General features: G+C 51.5%; 2 protein-coding genes across 4 annotated transcripts in view; both read left to right on the forward strand.

Moving 5' to 3' along the window:
- The window catches only part of LOC135977726 (class I histocompatibility antigen, F10 alpha chain-like), a 194198-nt gene that overhangs the window by 47837 nt on the left and 124340 nt on the right, over positions 1-22021 (forward strand). The window lies entirely within an intron of this gene.
- Positions 3867-21782, forward strand: LOC135977733 (butyrophilin subfamily 3 member A3-like). The gene is made up of 9 exons (XM_065578998.1): positions 3867-4230; positions 4909-5190; positions 7057-7173; positions 8299-8331; positions 19236-19268; positions 19371-19403; positions 20182-20202; positions 20307-20333; positions 21280-21782. The coding sequence occupies exons 1-9, from the start codon at positions 3882-3884 to the stop codon at positions 21780-21782; spliced, it is 1398 nt and encodes a 465-aa protein (XP_065435070.1). The 5' UTR covers positions 3867-3881.

Genomic DNA, 22021 nt, shown 5'->3' on the forward strand with positions numbered 1-22021 from the left:
ACCTGAGCCCCAGCCCCCAAAGCTCCCAGCCAGGAGTACTAGCCATGCAGAAATGCCCCTTTCTGTGTGCACTCTGCCCTTGTCACTGCCTCTCAAAGGCACTCCTTCAACATGAAAGCTACTTGACTGGGGAACAGATCCAGTGGTTCCTGCTCGCCTGCCTGGAGCTAGAGCCCTGCGTGGGACTATCTTTAAAATCCCGCTCCCATCCTGTCCCACAATACCCACTTCCACCCGCTCCTACATTCTTTCTTGCATTTTTATCCTGATTCCACTTGCAAAAACCTTAGATCCTGCAAGAGAGACTGACACAGTTTGGACTCACCACTGTGGCACCTCCTGCTGGCTGTCTTGGGAATTAGCTTGGTTAGCCAGTGCGCCTTTATCTGGTGATGGCTCGCCACCGTCACTTCTGCTCCAGGACCCATGTCACCCCCCAGGACTGCGGCATCCTCTTCTGGACACAGACCTCTGGCTGCGCCCCACTCGGTTCTCCCCATTCCAGGGACCGGCAATCCACTGTCCGGCCACTTCCTCCTCAGCAGAAAGTGGCAGCAAATGGGGGAGACCCGGGGACTCCCCTTTTGGCAGTCTGGAGTCCCCTTCCCAGATGGGCAGGGATGGAGGCTGGGAGAACAACTCCTCCCCCATGAGCTGCAGCTGGGTGGCAGCAGGGCCCCCTGCCATAAGGAGTGGCAGAGGGGGCTGCCCTGCGTGTGGTTTAAGAAAGACCCCCCTCCCCACCCCCCAAGCCCTCTTTGTAGCTCAGGGCTGCAGTTCTGAACCAGCACGGAGTTCCCTGGGCTGAGGGCACCTGCAGGCCGGGGGTCAGGAGCTTTCAGCCAGTCGTTCTGGGACCTATCTAGAAATCGTTCCTTTAAGAGCGAGTTTATTTCTGTGCCAGTGCTAGAGCTGGCCTGGGTTTGGGCCAGACTCAGCAGAACTCAGCACTTTCTGTGCGCCCGGCGCACTGAGCCCGTTGGAGAATCTGGCTTCAGCTGCAGGTGCTGGGCCCCTCTGAAAGGTCTGGCCTGAATGTGGGCTTGTCGCACTCCAGCGCCCAGTGGAGTCAGCATGGTTGCACCAGCTCTGCCCATTTACCACTCTCATGTCCTGGATCGCAGGGTCTCGCTCACCGACTCGCTCGCCCAGGGCTTGTGTGGTCGTCTCGACATCAGGGAGATGGAGGATTCCTCGATGTCCCCTGGCTCCGTGAGGTCACTGCCGCTGCTTGCCTTCACCATTTCCCTCCTTTCTCTCCACATTCACCGGCTGGACTCAGGTAGGATTCCTGGGGCTTTAGGGCCTAGTCTCTCTCCCACAGGAGCCAGCGGCTGTGCTGGGGAAGGCTGGGCCCCCAGCCTGAGCTCTGTCTGAGGGAACTCAGGGATTATGAGCAGAGCAGCAAAGGTGGCAGCTGGTGGGCAAAGAAGCCAGGGAGCGTTGGGCAATAAATGTGTCTTGTGGCCTACAAGAAGCCCCCACAGCAAGTCCCCATTGGGTAGCATGTGGTGGCTGTGCCCAGAAATGTCCCCCTGAGGCTGATTGATTCCTGGTTCAGTGGGACGTGTCCTGCTCCTAGGGGCAGTGGAGATGTATAGCTGGGTCCTGCTTGCTGGGACAGTCAGTTCCATAGAATGGCCCCCAACAACTAGAAACTGTGCCCATATCCTGGCCCTGCCCTTAGCAACTAGAAACCTCTGTCCAGAAACACAGTGGAGAGTTACGGGGGCCAGGGATGAGTCTGAGTGTTCACCACGTGGGGGAGAGCTGGGTAGTGGAGATACGGGGTAACACGTGGTAATAATCCTCCCACCGGCGCCAGTGGGGCCAGGATTTCAGCTCTGGTGCCGAGAAGAAAAGGGCAGACTAGCTTGGGGGGAGCGTGGGGGCTAGGTGGGGAAGGCGGGAAAACAAGGAGTAGCTCCAACACACAGCAGGGCTTTGGTCACACTCTTCCAAACTCTGGGAGAATTTACGTAGTTACAAAGATGATTTTCAAATGGCAAAAACTGAAAAAGAGGAAACCTGGCGGAATCAGGTTTGATTAGAAGTGGTTTGAAAAGGCCAATTATTGGTGATGGGAAAAAATTTTAAACTGTTCTTCAAAATTTCCTACCAATTCTTTTTAGTTTTTTTCCCCCCCCAAAACTGGGAAGTAAACCAAAAATACTTACTGAGAATGTATTTTTTATTGAAAATTTTTCAGTTTTCAAGCACATTTTTTTTATTTATGGTTTTTCAACAAGAAGGGAAATTTTTGACTGAAATTGAAAATTTTCATTTTGTTGAAAAAGCCACATTTGGTCAAAAATGTTTTGATGAAAAAATTTCAACGAGCAGTGATTCTGATAAGATGATCAGTTACAGTCCCTCTGAGTGCTTCGCCTAACTCTGAGCCCTGGCTGGGGAATGTAGAGCAGGAGGAATGTAGAGCACAATAATGACAAACACTTTATATGATATAGGAAGCCAGAAAAAAATGACGAGAAAAGAGGAGTTGATTTCTAGGAGAAGGAGCATTTTAAAATGTTTCCCTAAGAGTGTAGTAAAGGTCTCAGTAAGAAGATCACCTACGAGATGTAATTAGCCCTTAAGGAGATATTGTGCCAAATCTAAAAATGAAATTCTGCCTCTCGGGAGGTGCAGCCCAGGAGAGAGCCTGGCTTTTAGCCACATTTGCATCTCCTGGATCCTGGGCTGTTCCAGGGATTGCAACAGCCCCCAGTGTCCATTAGAGCACCCCTAGGGTTGCTCTAGCTTGCAGCAGCCTCAGCGGCTCTGCAGCCCTGCTATTGGCAGAACGCCAAGTGCTCCAGCCACACCATGTGACACACTTTGGTGCTCTGAGGATACGGTCAAGTATGCCAGCCCTGAGCCACTCCTGCAGAGGGGGAATTGCCCAACCCCCTTTACTCTGCCAGAGGCCAGAATCCATCTGTCTGTGACGGGCCAAGGCCACTCCGAGTCAGTGGCAGAGCTGGGAACAGGATGCAGGTGTTTGTGGCTTCTAGTCCCACGCTCAGTCCCCAGCCTCTCAGGGCTCACAGCATCATATTGCTTCCATTGATATGACTGTCACTATGTCTGTGCTCTGCCCTGCCTTTGAAAAGTCTCTTGGGAGTGACCCCTTCAGCATGCCAGGCCCTCAAGGGGTCACATTTTCCAAGAGGATAGGCCACCTGGCCTCAGTGCCTCTGAGACCGGCCTCTGGGCTCTAGCTCTCCTGTTTCTCATGGTGAGCTCTGCCCAGTGACTACAGAATAGGGTTTATTACTCAACTGGGAGACAGTGTTGGGAAATCCTTAGGTTAGCACAGAGGGGCAGAGGTTAAAACAAGGCTCATAGAGACTGAAGCCAGGGCTCTACCAAGCCAAGCTGGTGTGGATCCATCTGGGCTCTCTCTCTCTCTGTCCCTTGGTCTCTGAGTCCTAAATGAAAGGCCCTGTGTGTCTGTGAACACTGTTCTTAACACAGGCTCCCTGACACCCCTCATCCCTTGTTCTCCTGCTGCCAAACCATGCTCAGTTCATATAGCCAACCTGCATTGGCTCCCCAGCCATTACCTGATGATGTCCCAGTCCCGGCTCTTCCTTTTTCTCTTCCAGGCTGGTCCTGCATTCACAGGTGCAGGTTGTATTCAGTTCATTTTAATTATTCTGGTCTGGAACCAGGAGGCAACATATTTCAGACACCCCATGCCTTCCATCTGCCTGGAGAGGCAATGGAACCCTTGTGCATTCAGGGGACAACAATGCAGAGGCTGACAGGGAGACACACATTGCTGATAAAAATATTACAGTAAATTCCCATTTCCATCGCCATGATGTATTCCTAGTTCCACTTTGGCTACAGCTTCTTTTCTCCTGGTTCCTTCTACAATGAGTTTCAAGGTGATTGGACCCGATCGCCCCATCAGGGTCCTTGTGGGAGAAGATGCTCTGTTACCCTGTCACCTCTCCCCCAGCATGAGCGCCGAGAGCATGGCGGTGCGCTGGTTCCGATCCACGTTGTCTGCAGTTGTCCATCTCTATCGGGATGGGAGAGATCAGGCTGGCCAGCAGACCGCACCGTATCGAAGCAGGACGAAGCTACTGAAGGACGGTATTGCGAATGGGACTGTCTCCTTGAGGATACACAACATCACCCCCTCTGATGAAGGGACTTACGGCTGCCTCTTCCAATCACCCACCTTTTACGAAGAAGCTGCGTTGGAACTGGAGGTGGCTGGTCAGTAGCACGGGCTGTTGTTTGCCCTTCCCAGCACCAGTGAGCACTGGTCAATGGTGTGTCTCATCCCCCCACCCCCACAGTTCCGGTGTGTTCAGACTAGTCACCTCTCACAGGAAAGGCACCGGAGCGCTAGGGAACGAGGCCTGCTGTTAATGGGATCGATGCACCTGCCTGCCAACTCCTCATACCCACTGGAGTAACCAGCTCCATGTCCAGCTTCTCCACCCCTCAGCTGCTGGGGCATCTGTCTGAGCAAGGATCAGGCCCCATCTGTTTCCCCTGAACTCCAGGGGACATGCCCCAGATGCGGCTGCTCATCCCAGGGGGTGTGACCCCTTCTCCCACAATTTCCTTGGGCACTGAGAAAGTTTGTGTAAATCTCCCTGAGGCCTCTGCTTCCAGGAGCTGATGGAAAAACTCCAGATAGACACACTGTGCTATGAACTGTGAGATGGATACCGTGAGGTCCGTGCGGCCACAGGGGGTGACGGGCGCTTTGTGTGTGATCTACTCATCATGTGGTAGATCTGTATGTGTAACGTCATGGTGAGGGAGGACACTGCTACACCGCTGGGACTCCCACTGCCACAGGCCCACACTCCAGTCTGCACCAGAGCAGTTCTCTGGTGGGCCCAGGGTGTAGCAATGACACAGGTTCACTCCATTCCCCTCCAGGCCTGGGCTCCACCCCTCACCTTTCTGTCGATGGATATCAGGATGGAGGGATCCACATGGTGTGTGAATCGGCCGGATGGTATCCAAAGCCCCAAGTGCTGTGGAGAGACCTCAGCGGGCAGCGACTAGCACCAGTGATGGAGAAAATATCCCAGCAGGCTGACCGGCTGTTTGATACTCACACTGCTGCTGTTATAAGAGACGCTTCGAACCAGAACCTGTCCTGCTCTGTCCTCAACCCCCGTCTCGGCCAAGAGAGAACAGCAACGATGCACATAGCAGGTCCAGGGCCAGCCTTTGGGAAAATGGCACCCTGGGTGACCTTGTATTTTGGCACCCTGGCCCCTATGGATGCAGTGACCCCTATTGCCCCAACCCCTGTGGCTGCCCTCCCATTGCCCCTGGCCTTCACAGGCTCTCCCGGCTCCCCACAGCCCCAGGGTCCCACTGCCTCTTCCCAGTGCCTAATTTGTATTGAACGAGGTTCTGGGGCTCAGAATGTAGCCCTGGCTGGCCAGCCAGAGAGCGCCGGGTGCTGGCTGGGGCACCAGTTCTGACGGCAGTGCCCCTGACAGCAGCAGCGCAGTAATAAGGGAGGCATGGCAGAGGGTGTGTTGCTGCCCTTACTTCGGTTTCTGCATGCTCCAAGACTAGAGTAAGGGAAGGAGGGAACCAGGCAGACGGGGGGAGATGGACCCATCTTGTGCTAGTGCCGAGTAGCTGAGAGGTGGTGCTCACTGATCAAACTGAGTGGGATTTCACACTTCTAATCTGAGGGGTGTGTGTGTGTGTGTGTGTGTGTGTGTGTGTCAAACTATTTGTAAAATACACAATAACAATACTAATGAAAAACCCCATCTCCCCAACCCCTCCTGCTCCCCCTTCTCCCCATCTCCCTGTGCCCCTTCTCCCCTAAACCCTTCTGAACCCTTCTCTCCTAATCCCTGCCCTTCCCCCCTTTCCCCAACCTCTGAACCCCATCCTGTGTCCCTAACCCCTGCAGCCCTTCTGCCCAACTCCCTACTGCACCCCTTCTTCCCTATCCCCCTGTACTCCCCTCCTGCACCCCAACCCCTGCACTGTGCCGCCTTCTCCCCTAACTCTCTTGCGCCCCTTGTCCCCAACCACCTTCTGAACCCCTTCTCTTCTCCTATTCCACATTCCCTGCTAAACCTTTCTGAACCCCCTCTGCAGCTAAGCCCTGCACTCCCATCCTGCACCCCAACCCCTGCACTGTACCCCCTTCACCCCTAACCTCAGCAACACACCTGTGCTCCAACCCCTGCACCCCCTTCTCCCCAGCCCCCTTTTGCATCCCTTCTTTCTTAGCCCCTGCACTCCCTTCCTGCACGCAGGTGGGGAAAGTGACCTGGATGCAAGGGGCAGCTGGCATTGCTGCTCGCTCCCCTCTCCAACTCCTCGCTCGCATTGCCCCTCGTGCCCCCTGCGGGGCTCTGAGGGGGGGAGCGAGGAGTAATATCAGGGCTCCCTGCATCCAAGTCACCTTCCTCCCCTGGGCTGGGTACGGGGAGGGCAGAGAGCAGCAGCTCCTGATGCCCCACAGCACAGCCCAGATGGGGAAAGTGACCTGGATGCAGGGGGCCCTGGCACTGTTCCTTGCTCTGCCCCCTCCCACACAGCCCCCTAGGGGGGCATGGAAGAATGTAGGGGGCACAAGCAGTATCTGTGCATCACGGCTCCACCACATTCCTCCGCCAGGAGGAAGCAGGAGAAATCTGGTGCCCCTCACACGGTGCCTCTGGGAGTTTGCTGCGCTCTCGTGCTGGCTGGCAGCGAGCTCCTCTGACAGTGCCCTGGGCAGTCTCCCAGGCAGCCCACCCCTAAGGCCAGACGTGAGCAGGTCCAAGCCCAGCACGGCCAGCGTGCTCGTCCCCAGCAGAACAGAAGCTCTCACAGCAGACGGCCTATCTGCAGTGTAGCCAGGGCCTAGCCAAGTTCAGTGACCAGGCCAAAGCTTGGGCTCCCGTCAGCTTCATGGGAGGAGCCACTTCTCATCTCTCAAAAGCCTGACCAAAGATGCCTGTGAGATCCTCCCAGACCACTGCAGGATGCTGCAGGCTCCCCTCACTCCTGTTGCTGCCACATCCACTCTGTCTGGGTTCAAATCAATGCAACTTTGCCTTGCAGATGTGTTCCTCCCAAGGACCTCTCCCTGCCAGCTGGCTCTGTCGGTGACCCTGGCTGGTGTGGTTTTTCTCACCCTCTTGGCCAGTTACTGCTTCTGGAAGCAGCACAGAGCGAAAGGTAGGGTGGCCGAGGGGAAGGGGTGCTGTGGAACCGGAGCGAGGGTCTCCTGAATTCAGAGAAGGTTGTCGGGGGGCTTCCGTCCCGTGCCAGGAAGAGAGATTTGGGTGACGTCAGTGAGAGGGCCGGCGGGAGAGGGAGTGAGCAATGGCAGAGAGGAGCTGAACTCACCCTGGGGTGGGGATCCTGGATGAGCCACGACTCTGGGTGTGACCTGAGAAGCGCCAGATGTAGAGTCACTCCTTTGGGTCTCACTGTAGAATAGAAAGAACCTGACCCTAGGTGCTCAGTGAGTGTCGGGATCACTCCGTCTGAAGCAGGAACGAGACCCGGAAAACTGGGCATGAATCTGTATAGTCACTTGTATCACACTCGCACCTGTGAGCACCCCACACACCTATGGGGAGACAGTCCTGGCCCCAATGAGTTTATAATCTAATTAGGGCAGGCACATGAAGAGCAGGGGGAAACTGAGGCACAAAGCAGGGAAAGGACTTGCCCAAGGATACTCTGCAAGTCAGTGGCAGAGCTGGGAATAGAGACCAAGTCTCCCGAGACCCAGCTCCGCAGCTCATCCATTGCCCAAGCTACCTGCTAACGTCCGTGTATCGAACAGGCCTGCTTGCAGGCAACAAGGAGCAGGAGCTATTCATCAAGGTCCCTCCCACATCCAGCAAGACTTATGGGGTTCCCTGGGGATTGGTGAGGCTAGTTAGACTGAAAGGGCACTGACAGCATGTAGGGCTATGGGGGATGGCACCGTCCACCCCCTTAATCTTAGTCCTTGTCTACATCCAAACACGGTGTCGCTGTGACCCCACCAGGATATGGAAAGAAAGCAGCACAGGTTGCTGGTGTGGATGCAGTTATAGCAGGATGAAGGCGCTTACCTCAGTAGAGCTACTGCCATTGGGGAGGGGGAGACGCTATAATGGTATGAGGCACCTTTGTCCCAGTGTAATTGCATCCACACTAGGGGGTTGTACCACTATAACTATCTGGGTAAAACATCACCCCCCCCAACCGCCATAGCTACAAATGCTATCCGTGCACCGGGCCTTAGTAATTACAGCCCAGTGACATTCATGAACAGGAGTGAGATCCCTGTAAACATGACCCCTCTAGACACTCAGCAAGCTGAACTGAAGAAACAGATACGTGAGTGTCTATTGTTACTACTATCGTTATGATTAATAACAAATTAAAAAACAGGCTTGTGGATGTGACCCCCTGGTGAGTGTGTTACAGGCCCCCCTGTGAGCCAATTCGCAGAGCCAGGCTCTCTGGCTGGGGCTGTAACAGCTCCTGTCCTCTGTGGAACGGGACAGGGGGAACCTGTGACCCATGCACCAGTCGATTATGTACTTTCTCTGTCCCAATCAATACGAACACTGGATAAGCCCCCATGAATGTGATAACTGCCCTTCTGGCCAACACCCTGGGGACTGAAGTGGGAACTTCCGTGTCTGAGTTCCTGCTGATGAGTGTTACGCCCCCAGCACATACCCAGAGAAGTTAGCTGCACGCTTCCAGCAAGTGCATGTGTGCTTGTCACGTAACATGACATAATTGCCTGGAATCCAGAATCCCGACATGGTTGTAGTAAGTTAGATGGAACAAACAGTTAAAGACGACAACACAACATGTCACTGTCCAATATTAAACAGAGTTAGACACCTTGGGGGTTTGGTATCCAGAGACCTCAGCCTGCTTTGTACCATGGCAAACACACCATTACAAATCTTTTAACCTCTCATTAAAAATACAGAAAAGAAGGAAAAACAGGTAAAGCATTTGAAATGTAAAGTCTTGCACAAGACTTTTGTTTTAATGACATCCCCTGTCCCCTTTGCCTTCAGTGAAAGAGTTTAGAAGGAACCTGCCCCTCCCCAGACCCCGACCATGGCTGAGAGTCTCTTAGACGGTGTTAAAGATGGGAATAAGTGTCCTTTTTGGAGAAAGGAGAAGACGTTAGTAGAGAAGTAGAAGTTTGAACTGGGCAATGACCCATGGCTTGGCTAGGCTATGCCTACCATGAGGAGAGGCAGAGGCAAACCAGCACCATGGAGTTAATCTTATATTTTAAACTTAATGAAGAAAAAAACCCCAAATTTGGCAGGAACAATACTATACTAGAAAGTGTGGAGTGATGATAGACTAGACAGTAACATCAAATACTCACTTAGGAAAATATTAAACTGTAAATCATCATTCACAATAAAAGAAGTTTTTGATTAATATGGGGTGTGACCCCGGGAGGGAGTCAGTTCCTTCTCTCCCTGGCTGCAGAGTTGTCACCCCAGTTGTCCCACCTTTGCCTCTGTCCAGCGTGTGATGCTCCTTTCTTCTGATGCTGGCACCTCTTCCCAACAGAGAGAAAGAAGAGTAGCAAAGAGAGAAAATGCAGCTTCTGTTCTGGTGCTGACTCTCGCTGGCAGCCTCACTGCGGAGAAATGCAACCCAGCCCATAGTTTGATTAGCCACTCTGGAAAAATCACACCAGCGTTGGGCTGTTTGGGGCATAGCTTTTATCTGCCTCTCTGGTCGCAGGATCACAGCAGTGCTGCAAAATACGTTTTTTTTAGCCAGCTAAGCCAGATTCTTCTTATAAAGAAAAAGGAGAGCAACAGGGAAGAGAAGGAAAAAGACACATTGGCTGGGGCAGACATCACATTGCCGGTGGTATTCAGGAGTCAGCCAGAGCTGGTGGAAGTGGCATTGCCTTCTGGGTCCCTCTCTCTGGCCTGGTCTGGTCAGGGCATCTCTCAGGATTAGGCTGAAGAAGACCTGGGGTTCCAGGGGAGGGAGGAGTGGCAGCCATGACAGCAAAGCTCACTCCTCCCCGTTCTTTCAGTCAGACGGAATAGCAGTACCCTGCGTCTGTTCAAACGTATTCCCGCCAAAATCTTTTTGAAGAACCCAAAATGGAGTATGGGGTGGAATAGTCCGTCCGCTCATTATTTTGTCCACCAATTAGGCCTAATTTCTGACAAATTTTGTTTCACTGATTTCTGATCCCATATTTCTCTTGTTTACCAGGCATGATCTTAACACAGTCTTTGAGTTATAGCAGGAGGGATTTTTGTTTGGATTAATTCAGTCTCACTCCCCTTTTCCCCTCCACATTCACTGTTATACGTTATTGTGACATTTTGTGAGCTTTCACTCCTGTCTCACAGTTGAGCTCATAATTAGGGTAAATTTGCAGGCCCAATTACTACAACACCAAAAACAAAGAGACACCATATTTGAGGTCAGGAAGGACTTTTCTCCTCTATCAGATTGGCAGAGACCCTGTTTTTTTCTTTTTTGTTTGCTTTCCTCTGCAGCATGGGGCATGGATCCCTTGCAGGTTTAAACTAGTGTAAATGGTGGAGTCTCTGTGACCTGCAATCTTTAAAATCATGATTTGAGGACGTCAGTAACTCAGCCAGCGGTTCTGGGTCTATTACAGGAGTGGGTGGGTGAGGTTCTGTGGCCTGCGTTGTGCAGGAGGTCAGACTAGATGATCATGATGGTCCCTTCTGGCCGTAAAGTCTGTGAGTTGAAGGCAGAGGAGCACAACTCTTCCCCTCCTTGTCTAGGCTGGCTCTTTGCACACCGGCTGCTGGAGATGTGGTAAACAGTGAAGTGACAAAGTTTGCAGATTATACAAAATTACTCAAGAGAGTTAAATCCAAAGCTCCCTGCAAAGAGTTACAAAGAGATCTCACAAAATGGGCTGAAATTCACAGATGAAATTCAGTATTGATAAATGCAAAGTAATGACATTGGAAAGTATAATCCTAACTACATACAAAATGATGGAGTTTGTATTAGCTGTTACCACTCAAGAAAGAGATCTTGGAGTCATTGTGAATAGTTCTCTGAAAACATCCAATTAATGTGCAGATGCACTCAAAAAAGTGAACAGAATGTTAGGAACAACTAGGAAAGGGTAGGTAATAAGACAGAAAATATTACAATGCCACTATATAAATCACTGGTACGCCCACATCTTGAATACTGTGTGCAGTTCTGGTCATCCCATCTCAAAAAAATATATTAGATTGGAAAAAGTACAGAAAAGGTCAACAAAAATTATTAAGGGTATAGAACAGCTTTCATATGAGGAGAGATTAAAAAAACTGGGTCTGTTCAGTTTAGAAAAGAGACGAGTAAGGGGGCATATGATAGAATTCTATAAAAGTGGTTTAGAGACAGTGATTAGGGAAGTGTTATTTACCCTTTCCCAAAACACAAGAACCAGGGGTTACCAGGTAAATGATTAGACAGCAGGTTTAACCCAAACAAAAGGAAGTACTTCTTCGACCAATACAGAGTCAACCTGTGGAACTTGTTGCCATGGGATGTTGTGAAGGCCAAAAATATAACTGGGGTCAAAAAAGAGCTAGATAAGTTCCTGGAGGACAGGTCCATCCGTGGCCAAGATAGTCAGGGATTCAACCCCGTGCTCTGGGAGTCCCTAAACCTCTGACTGCCAGAAGCTGGGACTGGATGGGGATGGGTCACTGGATACTTGACCTGTTCTGTTCATTCCCACTAAAGCCTCTGGCACTGACCCCTGTTGGAAGACAGGACACTGGACTAGCTGGCCCACTGGTCTGGCTGTTCCTATGTTCTTAAGCCCCAGATCACCCACTGACACTTCCCTACAGAGCCCCCCCAGCCTTCAAGCAGGACCAGGAGCCCCTCACACTTAAGACGATAGCTCGTCATCTTAACACAGTCTCCAGTACCCCACAGTCAGCACTGCCTGACGTGAGCCTGTGCGTAATGACAACGGGTTCCAACTGGCTCAGGCCAGATCCTCTGAAAGGTGCAGTTCACCACTGCTAGGGGCTGTAACAACTTGTATTCTCTGTGGATTGACCCACAGGGGACTTTAACTAACATCGCCAGTGGGTTACACAGCTAGTTGCAAAGAATCAAATCTAGTTCAACACGTCCTTGACTCTGTCAGCAGGAAGGAAGATCTCTGCACCTCTCCTCATTTTCTAATCTCTCCGGCTTGCCCTTTCATGAGGTGAGCAGAGTTACATTATTATTATTGGCACCTTAGAGACTAACAAATTTATTAGAGCATAAGCTTTCGTGGACTACAGCCCACTTCTTCGGATGCATCCGAAGAAGTGGGCTGTAGTCCACGAAAGCTTATGCTCTAATAAATTTGTTAGTCTCTAAGGTGCCACAAGTACTCCTGTTTTTCTTTTTGCGGATACAGACTAACACGGCTGCTACTCTGAAACCTGTCATTATTATTATTATTATTATGGGTGATGTTACAATAGAACTGAAGGCCCTGTTGAGCTCGACGGTGCAGAGACACATGGCACAAGGCCTGAAGGGCTAAATAGATAAGACAAAGGGTGGGAGGAAGGAAGTATCATTCTTCTTGGAGTAGTGTCCCTGTGCATGCTCCACTGCAGGTGTATTCGTGTCCCCTACGCCTCAGATCAGAGATTTTAGGAGCCGTGTCCGTTCAGCCCCCACAGACGCTGTCCCTGTCTCGTGCCCTGCAGTAGGGCTATAGAGCGTTGCACGGACAAACTGCCCTCAGCTCCTTCTCAACCGCCTTGACCTGAGACGGAGCCTCAGCAGCCTCCGATTTGAGAATGCCTCATCTGTATTTTACTTTCTGTTTCGCGTTATTAGTGTTCATTCATTGCGTTTCAGTCAGTTAGTGTTAATACTCCCCTTCTGTTTCCTTAAAAAAAACAAAAAACAAAAAAAACCCAATAAAATAATACCCCCTCTTTATTTTGTTATAAGACTAGCGAACTCCCTGTCCTTAGTTCTTTCTTGTCTCCTCCCTCTGGGGAAGTGAAACCTGGACAAGGTACGCCTGGCTCTTCCAGATTTAAGTGTTGCTTCTACTGCCGAGAAGCAATTCCAGGCAGTGATGTACATTCCCACTGCATTCGCTGTCTTGGAGAGTCACACATGCCGTAAAAGTGTACTTTCTGCCTGACATTAAAATCAAGGGCTAGGAATAATCTTGAACTAAAACTATGACTACTAATGATGGAAAGTTCACTTGGATCAGCCTCTGACCCTGGCCCTGGGACCACTCCATACAACAGTCCCCAAAGTGGCCGAATCCATCTACTTCCTCGGCTCAACACTCTATGGCAGCTTTGAAGAGGAAACTTTTGGATTCCTCTCAAAAAGCCACAAAAAAGCAGGCTACACGTCATTGGGTAGAGAATCTACCCCAAAGACATGATCCCCAACAAGATCAACCACCTTGGTACTGACTGATCTACAACTGGATACCCACGAGACGACTGGCTCCTCGGGTACTGGTACCACTAGTAAGCCTAAAAAACCCAAAGGGCACAGGCTATGGGAGTTCGGTACCATGGGGGGGAAAGGGGTGGTAGAGAGAGAACCAGCTCCTCTAGGTCATCTCCGATAGAGTGCTCTAGACCCTCGATACCGAGTACTTCAGCTCTGCAGAAGACCAGAACAACACCACTGGCCATTTATCAGAGTGCAAAAGACTCCCACTACTGTTGCTCTTAGGAAAAGGCAATTTCTTACTGCTTCTCTGTCTGGATCTCCTGATCCACGGGAGAAGAACTTTCAGGAACAGGCAGTGAGATTAGACAAAGGGATTACTCCAGTGACTAACATCTCTTCATCCTCTCCTGATGAAGCTGTTATGCCTCCCCCACCAACTTTGGCAAAAGACTTCAAACCATTTCAAGACTTCAGCAAGAGAGAAGTGGATTCTCTAGTCAAGGTGTTGCAACACAAGCTGCTTCACATCCTACACACTTCATCATCAGCCTGTAGTGTACTCACTATTAACGAGGCATTGCTGGACCCAGCAAAGACTATGTGGCACGGTACATCCCACATGCAAGAGAGCGGATAAAAATACTTTGTTCCCTCTAAAGACTCGGATTTTTTATTTCCCACCCATTCCCAAACTCCTTTGTCATCTATGCTGTAAATGATCGTGGCTAGGGTGACCAGATCACCAAAGACAAATATCGGGACGCGGGGGGAGGGGGGGTGACGTGGGGGGGGGCGTGGCGGGGGGGCGGGGCCAAAAAAAAAAAACAAAAAACCTTCCTCCGCAAGTGCTGCAGGGAGGCCCGGGAGACTCAGGGGAAGCGCGGGGCCGGGGTAGTGAGAGTCCGGCCTGGCCCCGAGCAGGCAGGACTCAGTTGGGAGGTAGGGCGAGGAGGGGGGCGGCCCGCGGGGCCAGGCGGTGGCTGTTCTCACCCCCGGGCAGCGGGACACGGGAGCAGCCGCTGCTGCAGCTCCCACTGCCGCGGGGGCAGGAAGCGGCCATGGCGCTCCGCGGCTGCGGCTCTGGCGCCCCCGAACCCCCCGAGCCCGGGCCTGCTGCGGGGACCCAGCAGCGCGCACGCTGCGCCCAGCCCCTGGCCAGTGTCTGGGCTGCTGCCCAGCTGGTGCTATCCCGCGGCGGCCCCGGAGTGGGGGCAGCAGGCCCCAGCCCCCCCGTCCCGCAGGGGAACGAACGGGGCTGGGCTGCCGATGCCTCCGCCCCGGGGCCGCCGCGGGATAGCACCAGCTGGGCAGCCCAGACGTGCCTAGCCAGGGGCTGGGCCCAGCGTACGCGCTGCTGCAGGCCCCAGATCGGGGGGTTCGGGGGCGCCAGAGCCGCCGAGCGCCATGGCCGCTTCCTCCCCCGTCGCCTGGCCCCGCGGGCCGCCCCCCTCCTCTCCCACCACCCAACTGAGTCCTGCCTGCACTGGGCCAGGCCGGACTGTTACTCACCCCGGCCCCGCGCTGCCTCTGAGTCTCCCGGGCCTCCCTCCAGCACTTGCGGAGGGAGGGGGAATGGTGAGCCTGGGGAAGAGGCGGGGATTCGGGGAGGGAGCCAATCGGGGGAGGAGGGGACGGAGTCGGGGCAGGGGGGCGGGGCGCGAGCACTTCCGGGCTCGAGGCTCGGGGCATTTCCTTGTTTGTCCGGTTGTCCCGACCGCACGTCGGTCGGGACGCGGGACAAACAAGGAAATATCGGGATGGTCCCGATAAAATCGGGACCTCTGGTCACCCTAATCGTGGCAGACAGCACTGTTCTAAATCAACACCCTGTGACAAGAACTTAAAACAACTTGAAAATCATATTCTTAGGTGAGCCTGCAATTTAAGATGGCTAATTACCAAGCTCTTATGGCAAAATACAACCATATCAGTTATTCTACATTAAATGCCTTCATTGACCATCTCCCAGCAGTTTCAGGTGATCACTACTGAGGGTCAGCTTCTTGCAAGGACAGTGTTGCAGGCCCCTCTCTAAATACCGCTGACACAGCTGCTTGCTTCATCTCAACAGCAGTGGGCATGCAGAGGGCTTCCTGGCTTCACCTTTCTGGCTTTCCAAGGGAAGTCCAGTCTACTGTGGAGGACCTTCCATTGGAAGGATCCAAATCATTTGCAGAGAAAATGGATGAATCCCTCCACATACTAAAAGACTCTAGAGCCACTTTGCATTCACTGAGAATTTATGCACCTGCACAAAAAAGAAGATATAATAAATCACAGATGACACAGAGATCCCGGCCTGATCAATTTTCTCCCCCCCCCCCCCCCAGAGCATTATGAACCCCAACAGAAAACACAATGACTACAAAAGCGAAGATCAACTGCTCCACAATGATCAACATCACAGCCATCTGCATCTATGCATGAATTTTGATGTGTTATTTGAGGCCCCGAGTTACCACCCCCATTTTAATTTGCTGCAAAAACCCAAACATCACCACTACTTTGGCAGCGGCCTTACTCTTTTTAATCAAAACTGGGATCAAATGGGTTTTGGAGATCATCTCCACAGGATATTTGATCCATTTTACCGCCCTCACTCCTGCCTACCCCTCCCCCCGACCCTCCTCAGGAACCCTTCTCATGAGTAGCTTTTACATCAGGAAACAAGCTATCTTCTGAACCGAGGTGCTATAGTTCCTACTCAACACAGAGGGAAGGGCTTCAACTCCAAGTACTTCCAGATAAAATAAAATAAATTAAAAAATAAAAATACTGATACTGAAAAACAATAGTGATTGGAGACACGTTCTGGATCTAAGATCACTCGACAGATTTGTAAAGCTACAGCGCTTCAAGAAGGTTACTTTGTCAGCAATAATCCCATCTCTGGACCATGGAAACTGGTTCTCGACCCTTGACCTACAAGATGCTTACTTCCATATCGTGATCCACAGAAGGTTTCTAGTATTCACTCTGAGACAAGACCACTTTCATTGTCTGCACCCAGAGTGTTCTCAAAGGTCCTTTCTATGGTTGTGGTGCTCCTTCGTAAACAAAGAGTGATAATATTCCTGTATCTAGATGATTGCCTGCTCAAGGCATGCTCCTTTGATGATGCTTTGACTCCCCCACAAAAGACTATGGACCTATTCCTCCAACTGGCTCTATAAGTAGACATCCAAAAGACCATATTAACTCCAGTATAACGTCTGGAATTCATAGAGGCCTACCTCGATGGAGCAGAGGCCAAAGCCTTCCTCCCGTTATGCAGGTTCAACACCATAGATAACTTGATCTCTAACGGACAGGCCAACCCTCAGACCTTGGTCAGAAATGGTCTTCAACTACTGGGATGCATGGTGGCAGGCATCTTCGTAATAAATCACGTGAGACTACACATGTACTGCCTTCAGTGGTGGTTCAGTACAGGATACATACCAAGCACACACAGCTTAAACAAACTTCTATTGATGCCCTCAACATTCAAAAACTCCCTTGACTTGTGGAAAGAGTCTCACAATGTCTGCTCAGGAGTGCCCTTCACTCAACCACCCCCAATGTTAATAATGACAACAGACGCATACCTATTGGGATGGGGAGCCCAACTGGACACCCACGCTATTCAAGGCAAATGGTTCCCCTTCAAATCCACATTGTATATCTACTTACGGGAACTCAGAGCAGTCAGGAAAGCTTGTTCACATTTCTTACCACTGATCGGGGCAAGCATATAAAGATTATAGGCAACATTGCATGTATGTTTTACATAAATCACTAGAGAAGAGCAAGCTCACCTTCCCTTTGTACCAGGCAGTGAAACTCTGGAACTGGTGCACTTACCACCACATAGAACGGCTTTCGTATGAGGAGAGATTAATAAGACTGAGACTTTTCAGCTTGGGAAAGATACGACTAAGGGGGGATATGATAGAGGTCTATAAAATCATGAGTGGGGTGGAGAAAGTAAATAAGGAAGTGTTATTTACTCCTTCTCATAACACAAGAACAAGGGGCCACCAAATGAAATTAACAGGCAGCAGGTTTAAAACAAACACAAAGTATTTTTTCATGCAATACACTGTCAACCTGTGGAACTCCTTGCCAGAGGGTGTTGTGAAGGCCAATATTATAACGGGGTTCAAAAGGGAGCTAGATAGATTCATGGAGGACAGGTCCATCAACGACTATTAGCCAGGACGGGCAGGGATGGTGTCCCTAGCCTCTATTTGCCCGAAGCTGGGATTGGGTGACAGGGGATGGATCACTTGATGATAACCTGTCTGTTCATTCCCTTTGGGTCACCTGTCATTGACCACTGTCAGAAGACGGGCTACTGGGCTGGATGGACCTTTGTTCTGACCCATTGTGGCTGCACCCCATGTGCCATGCCGCCCCCTGAGGCCCCGCCCCTGCCCCTTCTCCCTGTGCTCATGCCACCTCTTCTCCCCAAACCCCTGACCTCACACCAACCCTTCCCCCAAACCCAGCATTGTCCCTCCTTCCCCGCAAGATCCCACCTGCTGCTCATGCCTCTCCCCCTTCCCGTCACTTGATCTTACAGCTGGCAAAAAGTGGGGGGAGGGCCTGCCCCCTTGATCCCCCCTGTTCCGGCACCCCTGCATCCGCTGCTATATTTTATTCCAGTGTCTGATGCTCAGTACTCGACTCGACTCTGAAAGCCCACCCCTCCATTCAGGGCACTGCTGCAGCGTCGCCGAGAGTGGAGCACCCATAGAGACCCACTGAAAGAAGAAGAAAGGGTTACTCACCTTGTGCCGTAACTGTGGTTCTTTGAGATGTGTCCCCCTGTGGGTGCTCCACTACTTGCCCTCCTTCCCCTCTGTTTTGGAGCTCTTACCTATGAGCTCTGTGTAGAGAAGGAACTGGGGGCAGTTTGTCTGCACAGCGCTGTAGTGACCTAATGCATGGGAGGGGGAGAGCGTATGTGTGGGCCGAACAGAAACGGCTGCCTAAAATCTCCGATGAGAGGCGCAGGGGTGTGAATACACAGAGAGTGGAGCAACACACGTCTCGAAGCACTGCAGTTACTGTACAAGGTGAGTAACCCTTTCTTATCCCATTTTCCACTCAGGGAACTGAGGCCCAGAGCGATCAGGGCCCCAGTTCAGCTAGATACAGGTGTAACTTTAAGTGTGTGAATAATCCCATTATTATAAGTCAGTCTCTCGCTGTCAGGCATTTTTTCCAGCCCTCAAATCATTTTCGTGGCTCTTTTCTGCATCCTTTCCAGTGTTTCAACGTCTTTTTTCAAATGAGGTCAGCCAGTTGTTCAGGCAGCCCCACAGCCAGCTGCACCGGCTGCCAGCCACAGCTGGAGTGGCCCAGGGCAGCTGGCCCCCGGGACCATCTGAGCAGCAGCCGGTGGGGCTGGCCCAGAGACTGCCTGAGCAGTGGTCCCTCGGGCGGCCACAGCTGCTGCTGCTCAAAGGCCCCCTGGCAGCTGGTGCCACTGGCCCTGCCCCCTCTCCAGCAGGGCCCCCCCTAAGATTTACTTAGGGGTACTTCTCGTATAAGTCCTGAACTGGTCACAAGCGGTGAATTTTATTGTTTATTGCCCGTGACCTGTCCAAAACTTTCTCTAAAAATACCCATGACTAAATCGTAGCCTTGGGCATGGTACAGGGGTGATTGAGTGAGGGTCTAAGGTCTGTGATGTACTGGAGGTCAGACTACGACCCGTCCGGCCTTAAACTCTATGAAGCTATGATTTTCTGCAAAATAGCAGCTCTTTGCTAGTATTAGAAGAGACCATCACCCACTGGAATCTCACCTCTCTCAATCTCTTCTTTCTTTAGACGATCTGCAATCTAATCTGGAGAAAGAGAGAGGTAAGTTCCTGGGACAAGTTCACCAAACTAACAGTAGGAAATGAATAACCTCGTTAATGCGACAGCATGAAACCTCACCTCTTTCTTCCTTTTCTCTTCCAGAGATTCTGCGCTCTGAGCTGGAGAACGAGAGAGGTAAATGTCTGGGCTCTCAGGAGGCTTGAATGATTTTCTCTCACTGTACATAGTCAGACAGACTTTGGCCTCTGTCTCTGCACTGTCTGTTAGGAGAGGCTCTGGGAACCAAACGGCCGGGGAGCTCTGACTAATCATGGAACGGGGTAACTGCTCCATAGATAAAGTTGCTGCTCAGTTTCCATCGTAAGCCTGATTTTAGCCCTTCCTCTAAACTACACACACAGGGGAGTGTCCATATCCCAAACTGGTGGGTCTGCCTGTGCCAATGTACCTTTTTGCTACTGAATTTGAAGGAATGGCGGGGTGGGGAGATCCTGATGCCCTGGAAAAAGAGGCTCAGCAGAGTCCTAAAGTCTCCAAGCACTCTCTGACTCTTTGAGGCACAAAGTCAATGAGAAGGAGCCAGCTAATGTTGCTGATCCCTGAGTTGAGATCCAGCATCCAGAGCCAAGGTTTAGCGCATTAAACCCTCACTTCCACGTTATCAGGGCCTAGCCCCTCACCAAGCTTCTAGGCACATGGGGAGTGTGGACACTACACCACAGGTGAGCCCAGCTAGGGCAGGGCATGGGAACCCAGCGAGGGAAAGATGTCAAGAAGGGGGGGTGTGATCCATGGAGAGATCTATGAGGATGGAGCTCAGGCCAGGAGACCTGGGCAGAAAGAAGCCAGCAGAGAGCACAGTGGAGGGGGCAAAGTGGTCCTTTAAAGGCACATTCCCTAACCCAGGAGCTGTTGTAGAACTGACTGCACACCCATGTCTCTCTGTTTGCAGGGAAATCCCTGGCTGAACTTGGTAAGTGCCATGTGTCCCCTTCCCACCACCCCATATAACACTGTGTCCTACGCTAGCAGTCCGTGCTCCGGGAAGTGCTCACCTCTTGGTGTGTTTGATTTCAGGCTGGAGTAAAGTCAGAAAAAATGCAGGTAAGTGAAGCTGGTATTTTAATGTCAGACCCCCTGCACCACTCTGCTGCCCAGCAGATGCACACATGCCAGAAGTCACAGGGAAAGCAGTGTGGTCAATGAAAATGCCAGATTCGTCACAATGCTCACACTTAACTATGGAGTCACCAGCGCTCCAGTGTAACTGCGATAACTCAGAGTGCTCCTAAGTCTGGGAACTTACCCGCTGTCAGTCCAGGGGGGTAGGCGCTTACAGGAGTTTGTAATTGTGGGTCAGAGTTGGGGTTTTCCTGGACACGTGTGGTGAATTCTCATGTGTTGTGTTGTTGTTAATTGACTTCATGAACTAGAAGGGATCTAGGAAACTGTGTACATTACCTTAACTGGCTGCGGGTAATTGTCTTAATGCTTTTTGGACTCTGGTGAAATCTCTGTTTTTACGGAGTTGTCAATCAGTAGCCCTTTGGCCAATTCAGTTCAAATTTGGTAGAAAAATTCTACCTCAGACCCAGACCAAATCTACCAAATTTGAGTGTGATATGACTCTGTGGGTGTTAGAATAGAGGGCTCCCAGCTCAGGCGTAGATTGGAGACTCAGTTGCGGTCTTAGCTGTGGAGACGTGGTAGCGGCCCCACAGCACAGATTTTGTGGTAGGTGACCACTGAGTTCTTGTAATGGTTGAAATGACGTCCGTGTGTGTAACACCTGAGCTCTCTCCTCACAGGGGCCTCTGTAGAGGTTACAGACAGGCCCAATGGGAGCTAGAGGCATCTCCAGCTCTTTCAGGGGAGCTATTTGCCTCTAGTGCCTGGGAGGAGAGCTGCAGTGACAGGCAGAGAAGCAGGTTCCCGGGCGATAGAGGCTGGAAATCAGAGAGTGTCCTAGCCACGACAGAGCTGGGGGGAGGATGGGAAACAGCCCCGATGGGCTGGGCTCTGCCCCTGATGCTCTGCCCCATCTCTGCAGTGAACGTGATTCTGGATCCGGACACGGCTCATCCCAGCCTCGTGGTCTCTGAGAATGGGCGATCTGTGAAATGGAGGGGCCTGCAGCAGGACGTGACTGACAACCCCGAGAGATTTGATAGTGAAACCTGCGTGCTGGGCTTGGAAGGGTTCACCTCGGGGAGACACTACTGGGAGGTAGACGTCGGGGGTGGGAGGGCCTGGGCTGTGGGGGTGGCCGGAGAGTCTGTCAGGAGGAAGGGCTGGATCAGCTTTGCTCCTGAGGAGAGGATCTGGGCCATGGATCAGTGTGGGAGCCATTACCGGGCTTGCACTTCCCCGGATACCCTCCTGCCCCTGACTTGGAACCCCGGGAAGATCGGGGTGTATCTGGACTATGAGCAGGGCCTAGTATCATTTTATCAGCCTGGTACTGAGGCCCCGATCTTCACTTTCACCTCTTCATTCACTGGGCAGCTCCACCCTTTCTTCTGGGTCTACTCCCCAATCACACTATGTTCCTGAGATATGGCATGTGGGGGGGGGGGGGGGGATAGCATTACTCACTGGTCAGACTTTTTTTGTTCTGTTGTTTTTCTGAAATGGACTAATTTTTCATTTTTTAAATATTTTCCATTTTTTTATTCTTTTCAAAACTTGGAATTTTCCAAAATGAATATTTTCAATTTTGAAAATCCTTCGATTTGACTAAGCTGAGGGCTCAAAATTGGCAAAGCAGAAGAAATCCTGAGTGATGTGTTGTG

The sequence above is a fragment of the Chrysemys picta genome, unplaced genomic scaffold (assembly GCF_011386835.1).
Source record: "Chrysemys picta bellii isolate R12L10 unplaced genomic scaffold, ASM1138683v2 scaf20, whole genome shotgun sequence".
Lineage (NCBI taxonomy): Eukaryota > Metazoa > Chordata > Testudines > Emydidae > Chrysemys > Chrysemys picta.

Excerpts from the sequence above, each read along its gene's own strand:
- LOC135977733 (XM_065578998.1), top strand. The coding sequence starts at position 3,882 with ATGAGTTTCAAGGTGATTGGACCCGATCGCCCCATCAGGGTCCTTGTG. Across the intron at positions 19,404-20,181 it reads TGAGCTGGAGAACGAGAGAG|GGAAATCCCTGGCTGAACTT; the intron begins GTAAATGTCTGG and ends CTCTGTTTGCAG. Across the intron at positions 20,334-21,279 it reads TAAAGTCAGAAAAAATGCAG|TGAACGTGATTCTGGATCCG; the intron begins GTAAGTGAAGCT and ends CCATCTCTGCAG.